The sequence below is a fragment of the Nerophis ophidion genome, linkage group LG03 (genome assembly GCF_033978795.1).
Source record: "Nerophis ophidion isolate RoL-2023_Sa linkage group LG03, RoL_Noph_v1.0, whole genome shotgun sequence".
Lineage (NCBI taxonomy): Eukaryota > Metazoa > Chordata > Actinopteri > Syngnathiformes > Syngnathidae > Nerophis > Nerophis ophidion.
In genome coordinates, this window is record NC_084613.1 from 29,374,691 (window position 1) to 29,386,467 (window position 11,777).

Below are 11,777 nucleotides of genomic sequence, written 5' to 3' on the forward strand. Positions count from 1 at the left end.
AAACAAAAGGCCTCAGGTCAGTACTCAGCAATTTTAGTGCATGGGACATTTTGTAAACATTTTTTATGACTGCACTGCTATAAAAATAGCACAGCAAAATTCCTAGAATTTTCCAAGTTGGAAGGGTTTTTTTAAATTTGGTGTTTACAGGAACAAATGACAAAAGTGGGTGGATCTCTCTGTCCCTCTCCGTGCCCCTCTCCAATTGTCAAAATGTCATCCGTAAACGTTTTTTAAATGTTTTAATTAAATGCATTTCTGTCATGTATTTGCACAACCATGGTAAAGGGTTTAATCTAAAGTTATTTGAGGCTGTATTTTTGAGGGAAACTTGCCAGTGAGCTAACCAGTCGGAGTCTCCCCACTCATTTTTATACTGATGTGTGCATTGATCTGATTACTGACCGTATAATGTTTAAAGCAGTGGTTCTCAAACTTTTTTCACAAAGTACTACCTCAGAAAACCATTGGGTCTCCAAGTACCACCATAATTACACCATTAAAATACAGTAGTGTATGCTAATACAGGAGTGTAGTAGACCTAAGTATTTATTAAGAACCACCATAATGACCGACATTAAAATATAGTGCAATAGACCTAAGTATTCATTAAGTACCACCATAATGACAACATTAAAATACAGTAGTGTAGTAGACCTAAGTATTTATTACGAACCACCATAATGACCAACATTAAAATATAGTAGTGTAGAAGGCCTAAGTATTTATTAAGAACCACCATAATGACCAACATTAAAATATAGCAGCGGAGTAGACCTAAGTATTCATTAAGTACCACCATAATGACAACATTAAAATACAGTAGTGTAATAGACCTAAGTATTTATTAAGAACCACCATATTGACAACATTAAAATATAGTGGAGTAGACCTTAGTATTCATTAAGTACCACCATAATGACAACATTAAAATACAGTGGTGTAGTAGATCTAAGTATTCATTAAGTACCACCATAATGACAACATTAAAATACAGTAGTGTAGTAGACCCAAGTATTCATTAAGTACCACCATAATGACAACATTGAGAGACAGTAGTGTAGTAGATCTAAGTATTCATTAAGTACCACCATCATGACAACATTAAAATACAGTAGTGTAGTAGATTTAAGTATTCATTAAGTACCACCATATTGACAACATTAAAATACAGTGTAGTAGACCTAAGTATTCATTAAGTACCACCATAATGACAACATTAAAATACAGTAGTGTAGTACAGTGGTCCCCAACCACCGGTACCGGGCCGCGGCCGTGGCCCGATTGGTACCGGGCTGCAGAAGAATTTTTTATTAATTTTTATTTAAAAAAAAAAAAAAAAAAATATATATATATATATATATATATATATATATATACACGTATTTTTATTAAATCAACATAAAAAACACAATAAACACTTACAATTAGTGCACCAACTACAAAAACCTCCCTTTTTCATGACAAAAACCTCCCTTTTTCATGACAAAGAAAAAAAAAATAAAAAATAAAAAAAAAGGACACCTCCTAAGTGGGATTTTTTTGTGATTAATCACATGAGTTAACTCATTAATTTTGACAGCACTAATATATATAGATATCTATATATATATGTATATATATATAGATATCCATCCATCCATCCATCCATCCCTCTTCTTCCGCTTATCCGAGGTCGGGTCGCGGGGGCAACCGCGGATATATATATATATATATATATATATATATATATATATATATATATATATATATATATATATATATATATATAGGATTTAGATTTTAAAAATGTGTATACTGTATGTGTATATGTTCACTTTTTTGTCAAATACTCATTTTGTATAAATAAACATTTTAATACTAATGACAAAGCAATCATTTAGATTATTTAAAATGGATATGGTACATTTAAAAGAATATATATATATATATATATATATATATATATATATATATATATATTTATATACTAAAAATTGATTTCAAGATTACAATTACATTTCGAAAGTTTTTTCAGAATTTACCGATTTTTTTGCCCAAAAAGTTCCATTACTACCACGCCACCTTGATTTGTCGTCATAATAATCCCCTCAATTCCTCCCCAAAAACGGATTAACTCGCTGGACTATAAAGACAATATAACACACATCCATAAACGTGGATGCATATGCAAAAGTGCAATATATTTATATGTACAGTGATCATTACTGTATATGCACCTTCTTTTATAAATGTATCACTCTGCCCCTTATTGCTCTATTATCCTGCACTACAACGAGCTATTGCAACATTTTGTTCCTTTCTGTACTCTAAAGTTCAAATTTGAATGACAATAAAGGAAGTCTAAATTTGGAAAATGAAAGATCAAAACAAAAAACAGCACCCTTGTCTTACAAATAAACCAAAAAAAAAACCTAAATTCTAAAATAGTGGAAAGCAACCAACCACTATTATATTGTTCCAAAATTCCTGAGCTGAACGTCTCATGGAAAGTTCCAGAGATTACATGGAATCTTCCCACCCTTAAAAACAACACTTCCCAACGGAGCAGAATTAAAGAAACAGAAATTTTGCTTTTGGTTTCCTTTCCTGCACAGGAGTTTAGAAAGGAATGACCACGCCTTGCGCTCCTTGGAGCTCAAAGTCTTTATAGATTACGTGCATGACTTAAAAAATGGCCGAAATCTATAGTTTTTCTCACAGAAATCTTAGTGAATATCTAGCGTTAGATGACCTATATTGTTTAAAATATCTAACAACACATTACAACCATACTTGCCAACCTTACCGAATTTTCCGGGAGACTACCGAATTTAAGTGCTTCTCCCGAATTTCTCCCTACTATATATAAATATAAGAAATACTTGAATTTCCATCAATTCTAGCTATAAATATACTCCTCCCCCTTAACCCCGCCCACTTCAAATCCCCCCCATCTCCCGAATTCGTAGGTCTCAAAGTTGGCAAGTATGATTACAACTGCCTGTGGAACAAACGTCAATTGTCAGGGTTCCTAATAGTTTGTGAAGGAAAACATCATGACAGCTTGTGGAGAAGTTTTCACAACAAAAGGGCCACATAGGGCTAGCATAGACTAAAGCAGGGGGGCCCATTACGTCGATCGCGAGCTCCCGATCGATCGCGGAGGTTGTGTCAGTCGATGACAGGCATTAAAAAAATAGACTCAAAAATCAATCTTCAGCAAGACGTCACATTGGGGACTTGATGGACATTCAGGTCACACCAGGATGGTGAGATGACGCTGGCTGATGCGAGCTCAGTATTGATAAAAAAATTACCCGACAGGAAAACGAGAAACACTTTTTATTTCTATCGTCACAATAAAAGCGCTGCTTCATCCTGCCTGTGCTAACAAAATAAGAGTCTCAGGAAGCTAGTAAGCCTACGGAGTTTGCCGCCAATGTATTTCTTGTTACCGTATTTTTTGGAGTATAGGTCGCTCCGGAGTATAAGTCGCACCTGCCGAAAATGCATAATAAAGAAGGAAAAAAACATATATAAGTCGCACTGGAGTATAAGTCACATTTTTGGGGGAAATTTATTTGATAAAACGACACCAAGAATAGACATTTGAAAGGCAATTTAAAATAAATAAAGAATAGTGGACATCCATTTTTTTTACCGCTTATTCCCTTTGGGGTCGCTGGTGCCTATCTCAGCTACAATCGGGCGGAAGGTGGTGTACACCCTGGACAAGTCGCCACCTCATCGCAGGAATATTGAACAACAGGCTGAATAAGTGTACGTTATATGACGCATAAATAACCAACTGAGAAGGTGCCTGGTATGTTAACGTAACATATTATGGTAAGAGTCATTCAAATAACTATAACATATAGAACATGCTATACGTTTACCAAACAATCTGTCACTACTAATCGATAAATCCCATGAAATCTTATACGTCTAGTCTCTTACATTAATGAGCCAAATAATATTATTTGATATTTTACGGTAATGTGTTAATAATTTCACACATAAGTCGCTCCTGAGTATAAGTCGCATCCCCAACCAAACTATGAAAAAACCTTTGACTTATAGTCCGAAAAATACGGTAGGTGTAATAAAAACGAGTATGGAAGCTGGGCAAATAAGATGCCAAAAACAAACGACTTTCATGTCGTATTGGACGGCGAGAAACACTTTATTTCAACAGACTCTCGCGCCGTCCCTGACATCATAACTCAAGACCGACTGCACAGTTCCTGTCTACACAATAAAAGCCCTGCTTCATCCTGCCCATCGCTAACAAAATAAGAGTCTCGGGGTTTTAGCGCACACAAGCTAGCAAACTTGGGAGTTTGCCGCCGAATTATTTCTTGTAAAGTGTATTAAAAAAAAAAAGGATGAAAGCTGGACAAATAAGATGGCAAAAAACAACCACTTTCATGTAGTATTGGACAGAAAGGAGGACATTTTTTCTTCTCTATTTGAAAATGTGGACATTATCAGCACCACTGTCTGATTCCAATCAATGCAAGTCATCAGAATCAAGTAATAAACCAATTTATATTCTTGTCTTCATGTGTTAAACATGCTTGTATTATCTTTAAACACCTTTAAAGGCCTACTGAAACCCACTACTACCGACCACGCAGTCTGAGAGTTTATATATCAATGATGAAATATTAACATTGCAACACATGCGAATACGGCCTTTTTAGTTTATTAAATTGCAATTTTAAATTTCCCGGGAGTTTCTTCTTGAAAACGTCGCGTAATGATGACGTGTACGCTTGAAGTCACGGGCTGTTATGAATATTAGCGCAGCGCACACTCACAGCTAAAAGTCGTCTGCTTTAACCGCATAATTACACAGTATTTTGGACAAAAGTGTTGCTGAATCTTTTGCAATTTGTTCAATTAATAATGGAGAAGTCAAAGTAGAAAGATGGAGTTGGGAAACTTTAGCCTTTAGCCACACAAACACACGGTGATTCCTTGTTTAAAATTCCCGGAGGTGAAACTTTATTATGGATCAGAGCGGTCAAGCGAACATGGATCCCTACCAAATGTCAACCAGCAGGTTTCGGTGAGAAAATTGTGGTAAAAAGTCGCCACTTACCGGAGATCAGCTGAGCTTGTGCCGTCCGTACAGCTGCCGTTGACTTCCATTAGACACTGGCCTCAAGACACCGTGGATACACCTTTCCGACTATCAGGTACTATTAAACTCACTAAAACACTAGCAACACAATAGAAAGATAAGGGATTTTCCAGAATTATCCTAGTAAATGTGTCTAAAAACATCTGAATCCGTCTCAATACAATCGCGTTTTTTTTTTTTTTTCTAGTCCGTCGCTATCAATATCCTCAAACACGAATCTTTCATCCTCGCTCAAATTTATTGGGAAATTGTTGTTTTCTTTTTGTTGGAGGCTCCCATTAAAAACAATGTGAGGATGTGAGGAGCCATCAACGGATTACGTCATCGTCTGCGACTTCCGGTAAAGGCAGGGCTTTTCTGTTAGCGACCAAAAGTTGCCAATTATATCGTGGATGTTCTCTACTAAATCCTTTCAGCAAAAATATGGCAATATTGCGAAATGATCAAGTATGACACATAGAATGGACCTGCTATCCCCGTTTGAATAAGAAAATCTCATTTCAGTAGGCCTTTAACTCGTTAAACACCTCTCTTTCATAAATAAATAGATATAAATGAAACTTAGTCAATTGAAAAGTAGCCCGACTGCAGAAAACGTGTGGGCACCAGTGGACTAGATCATGCCACCGGCAATCACAATTTTATCCAATTTAACAGTATTAACATGGAAAACAAGTCTAACCTACCCCTAAAAGTGGATGTTCCTGCTTCCTGGCTGCTGGCAGTGTGTACACTTTTGGCGTGATGATTTTGTAAGCATTTCACCAATCTCGCACACTTTGCAAATTATACGTCATTTTCATTCTGCACAAGCAATTTGCATATCGCAAGACGAGATTTTGTTTGAAAATGGCGCAATCGTGCAAATGGATGGTTTGAGGACGGCTGAAGAAGAAGTTTAGCAGAATTCTGCACAGAAAGCTACATCGAACAGAAGAAGAACAGCAAAACAGTCTCCCAACACTGCGCAGATGTCATCAAGGGTTAGGGTTAGGGATAGTAGCCAGAACTTCCAACAAAATCAATATATAGCTGGAAGCAATTTCCAAAATTGCCAAAAATATTGTGCATTATACAAACTGTGCATTATACAAATTGCGCCCATTGATTTGCAAAATGTGCACCACACATTATTCAAATATATAGCTGGAAGCAATTTGCAAAAAGATTGCACATTATATAAATTTGCAAAATGCGGTTGCGCATTTTGCAAATTGCTCACATTGGTATTGTGCCTACAACAATGACGACTGGCGAGTGTCAACTTTTCATCACATTTACTTAAAGCGTGCTTCCTTCGTTCAACAGGTGTCATAATGAACCAGACAGCCATTAATTTTGGCACACTGCATGAGAAATCAGCGACCAATCAAGTTAGCACCAGGAGAGCGCGGGCGTGGTCATCCCTGCTCTGTGCTGGACTTGCTAAACTGGCTTTCTGCACATTCCAGTGTTAGGCAACAGTGCCCCCTTGTGGTTCAAACACCTTCATTGACAGAACATTGGTATGGAACTAAGAGTAAGATCACATAAGTGATACTTACTTTCTTATATCTCCGGTACTTTTGTAGTATCTGTTCCTCCATGAGCTGCAAAACATGTGTGGTGAGTTCAGAGGTGTTCAAGTTGAAGATGTGTGCCAGGTGCTACCTTGTACTCCTGCGTCCCCGGCGAGAGCGAGTTGATCTTTGAGCCTAACTGGACAAACATCTCTGTGATGGCTCTGATGCGGTCGTGAAGAGCTCTGTACTCGTCGTACTCGGAGCAGAAGTCGTCCTTGTACTGCTCGCGCTGCTCCATTGCTGATATTGTGCAGTATTTTCTAAAAGGCAGCGGAAAAAATAATTGTCTTCAATGGGGGTGTGTGTCCTCAAACCTCCAGCAGAGGGCGCTGCAGGATAGGGACAAGACGAGCCTTTGCAGTGTGATGTGTTGCACAGATGTTGAAATGTTGTGTTCAAAGACATTTTTCAAGGATGATTTGTGAACGCAGACATGTGTTTTAATGCCTTCGATTTTATGTGAGTGTTTTCAATCTGAGGCGAGTGGAGATGGTGACTGATGTTTCGACACAGACTCGTGTGGAAAACACAGATCCTACTTCCCAGTCGCAGCCACAATTTTCAATAAACTCACAATAAATAGTCCGGCAGGTCATCTGCTGTGCTTGGACTCGCTCGCGTTTTCTCTCCTTCGTGCTCTGAAAGAAGAACAAGCGCACACACGTTGCTCCTTCAGTGCAAATGCGATAAGGTCAGCGTCGTGTAAGCGGCTAAAAGACTCATTTATAACGGCCCGCGGGAGAGGTAACACGAGACCAGGCAGGGCGGTGACGTCAGACGTTTCCGAGGAAGCGGCGACGTCGCCTGCTGACTTACTCGGCCGTAGGTCACCCAGCTGTTGCACGGTCAATCATCAACAGAAAAGGTCAGACTGAGGACTTGGTAAAGAGTTCTGGAAACACTTACTGGCAACCACTTTGCTCTATTTTAAATCAGACTGGCTAATCTACCCATTCTGTGCACTTCCTTTGGACACTGAACTCGACCAAATCAGTATATCTTCCCAAGAGACAATATGGAAGTATACTTTAGAGTAGAATGTAGCAGTATAGATGTACTATCCACATGCAGTCATTATTGCAAAAACAACTGGCAACACAAGTATAGTACAAATATAATTCTGTTATGTCAACAGTCAAACATGGTGGTGGTAGCATGAGTGCAGGCCGCAATGGTGAGCTGCGGTTCACACCAACATGTAAGCCGACATTCTGAAGCATAACATGAGCTTGACTCATTTTCAGTATATCATAAAGCTGTACACTGACTACTTGAAAGTATATAAATGATAAATGGGTTGTACTTGTATAGCGCTTTTCTACCTTCAAGGTACTCAAAGCGCTTTGACACTACTTCCACATTTACCCATTCACACACACATTCACACACTGATGGAGGGAGCTGCCATGCAAGGCGCCAACCAGCACCCATCAGGAGCAAGGGTGAAGTGTCTTGCTCAGGACACAACGGACGTGACGAGGTTGGTACTAGGTGGGATTTGAACCAGGGACCTTCGGGTTGCGCACAGCCACTCCCTCACTGCGCCACGCCGTCCCTATCCACGTATCATTTCTACAGTATTGTCCCTGGAGAAGATACATTTAAGGGCTTATTGAAATGAGACGCGTGTACTGTACTACCTTTTGGGAGGCACTAATTATTTGAGCATAGTCCCTCGTTTAGCGCTGTTAACTGGTTCCGGGCGGGACCTTGGTAAATTTATTTCCACAAAGGTATTAATTGTAAATAAAATATTTAAATATTTTATTTTGTTTGTTTATTTTTTAGCTAAGTACCGTGTGACTGGTTAAAGGTTGGTCTCGCAAAGTAAGATTTTCATTGTACGGCAAACTGTCTGTTGAACTGTGCATATGACAAGAAAACAATATTGAATCTTGATACTTAATAGGTAAACCGCAGTGTTTCTTCTAACTTTTTTAACCAAGTACCACCTCAGAAAACACTTGGCTCTCCAAGTACCAGCATAATGACCAACATTAAAAATACAATAACATAGTAGACTTAAGTATTCATTGAATACTAGGCAGAGGTTTTATTTAGAGTGTTTGGCCACTGTAATATTACACACAGTGTGGACAGTAACACCGTGTTGGTATATAGGAATAGAAAACATCCATCCATCCATTTTTTACTGCTTATTCCCTTTGGGGTCGCAACACTTTACCTAAAAAATTAATCAAATCTTTGGCGTACCACTAGAGGGAGCCCGCGTACCAGTTTAAGAACCCTTGAGGGAGAGCATAAAAAACTTTTTATCCATCCATCCATCCATTTTCTACCGCTTATTCCCTTTTGGGTCCGCGGGGGGCGCTGGCGCCTATCTCAGCTACAATCGGGCGGAAGGCGGGGTACACCCTGGACAAGTCGCCACCTCATCGCAGGGCCAACACAGATGGACAGACAACATTCACACTCACATTCACACACTAGGGCCAATTTAGTGTTGCCAATCAACCTATCCCCAGGTGCATGTCTTTGGAAGTGGGAGGAAGCCGGGTGACCTTCCCAAAAAAATGTTGAATTATAAGAGCTCATCTAGACATGAAACACAACCCACATAGTCACCTTTACACTTGTTTACTCTAGTATAGTAGTCATCATAATATACTCTAATAATAAAAAAATATATTGTACAGTCTATGGATGGGTATCGTTTACAATTTAGCTTATACTAAAATGAATTAAACTCTGCCCAAACCGGTATTTCAGATTTTCGCCTTTTTATTTTTGCGGAATTTTGTTATATTAAAGTTGACTCGTAAGTTAAATACTTCAATAATATACATTAAATATTCAAAAATACAATCTATAATATCCATCCATCCATTTTATACCGCTTATTCCCTTTGGGGTCGCTGGTGCCTATCTCAGCTACAATCGGGTGGAAGGCGGTGTACACCCTGGACAAGTCGCTACCTCATCGCAGGGCCAGCAATCTATAATATATTGTCTTAAATATCGCAGCAATAGAGAATTTACATAACATGCAAAAAACGACTTACTTAAATTGTAATGTTTGATACTCAAAAATATGGGTGTTCCTGAAGGCAACCTGGCTTGCTGTAATCGTCATTGGTGGACAATGAGGAAGCGATGTGTTGTTGTTGTGGCTACTGACTAGGCTAGGCTAGGGGAGCGCTAACAGTATTATGAGGGCTGTTGTTGGTGTGTTTTTGTCGGCAATAAAGTTTAAAAAGAGTGTCAGATTGCGTGTGCTTGTGTCGACACGCTGCATTACTTACAGGACGTTACAATATCATCACCAAGTACTGAAAATTCCGTATTATAAACCGCTACTTTTTTCTTGATCTTTGAACCCTGCGGCTCATAAAACGATGCGGCTAAATAATGGAATTATTTTCATCGACAGATATAAAGCAAATAGTTTTCATTAAGCACATGCAAAGACACTTAAATGGTGAGGTAATGTTTGTGCTATGATGCCATCTTCTGGACCAGTTTGCTCACTCCAGGTCCCGCTGGGTGAATGTGAAGTCCTGCTGTTTAAAGCTTTGAACCGGACGTAGAGTGTCGTTTTGTCTTGTAATCGTCCATAGCGTTTCTACTCGTACAAATTCTTCATCATTCCAAGGAACATTTGTTAGATTTTACAATATAACTAAAACCGTTTCAGGTGTGATGTCTATAGGAGTGTTTTCATGCACATTTGCCCGTGCTATCGTAATGTGATGAAGCTAGCGTTGTTGGCAATACGCAATGTGCCAACACTTTTACGTGTGTCTGTGTTAGTATAATTAACTTACAATGGCATTTTTTCTTATTGTTTCAATCTTACAAATTCCTAAGTAAATTTACCAAAACGTCACTGTGGAGTTATTGAGTCTGTTTAGCTGTTTGAAAAGCTAGCTGCCGCAGGTAGTGGATCCATGAAAATTACTTCTGTTTTGTTTGATGAGCCATTTTACAGCTCCGTTACAGAAACTATTAAAGTATGTAAATAAACATTTACAAAAGAGTAAATAACTAATTTCACAAGACAATATATTTCTGCATCTTTTTTCCCTTAATTTTGTGAATGCACCTTATTTACCGGTTCGCTTCATAATCCGAAAAATATGGTACTTTTTGAATGTGGCCAAGTCTACATTTAGAACAGAAAGTCGGCATGTGCCATTATAGAACCAGGTTTTGGTGCCCATCTCTACTACGGACTTTAGTAGCCATGATTTTATCTTGTTGTCAATACAACTGTAGTCAGCAGAATTGATATTTTTAGTTCCTTAAGCCATTTTTATACAAAACCCAAAACCAATGAAGTTGGCACTTTGTGTAATTTGTAAATAACAACAGAATACAAAGATTTGCGAATCCTTTTCAACTTATATTCAATTGAGTAGACTGCAAAGACAAGATATTTAATGTTCGGACTGAGAAACTTAATTTGTTTTTGCAAATAATCATTAACTTAGAATTTAATGGCATCAACACATTGCAAAATGGTTGGCACAAGGGCATTTTACCCTGTGTTATATGGCCTTTCCTTTTAACAACACTCAGTAAATGTTTGGGAATTGAGGAGACCAATTTTTAAAGCTTTTCAGGTGGAATTACTTCTCATTCTTGCTTGATGTACAGCTTAAGTTGTTCAACAATCCGGGGTCTCCGTTGTGGTATTTTACGCTTCATAATGCGCCACACATTTTCAATGGGAGACAGGTCCGGACTACAGGCAGGCCAGTCTAGCACCCACACTCTTTTAACACAAAGCCACGCTGTTATAACACGTGGCTTGGCATTGTCTTGCTGAAATAAGCAGGGACGTCCATGATAACGTTGCTTGGATGACAACATATGTTGCTCCAAAACCCGTATGTACTTTTCAGCATTAATGGTGCCTTCACAGATGTGTAAGTTACCCATGCCTTGGGCACTAATACACCCCCATACCATCACAGATGCTGGCTTTTCAACTTTCCGCCTATAACATTTGGAACGGTTCTTTTCCTCTTTGTTCCGGAGGACACCACGTCCAAAGTTTCCAAAAATAATTTGAAATGTGGACTTGTCAGACCACAGAACACTTTTTAACTTTGCATCAGTCCATC

At 38.5% G+C, this 11,777-nt stretch overlaps 1 protein-coding gene across 1 annotated transcript in view; it reads right to left on the reverse strand.

Moving 5' to 3' along the window:
• Positions 1-11,777, reverse strand: part of LOC133549419 (RNA polymerase II elongation factor ELL) — a 96,174-nt gene that overhangs the window by 7,264 nt on the left and 77,133 nt on the right. Inside the window, exons 9-11 of the mRNA XM_061894802.1 lie at positions 7,265-7,328; positions 6,779-6,950; positions 6,673-6,717 (exon numbers count right to left, since the gene is read on the reverse strand). Of these exons, the coding sequence (XP_061750786.1) occupies positions 6,673-6,717; positions 6,779-6,950; positions 7,265-7,328 (281 nt within the window). The remainder of the gene's footprint in view (positions 1-6,672; positions 6,718-6,778; positions 6,951-7,264; positions 7,329-11,777) is intronic.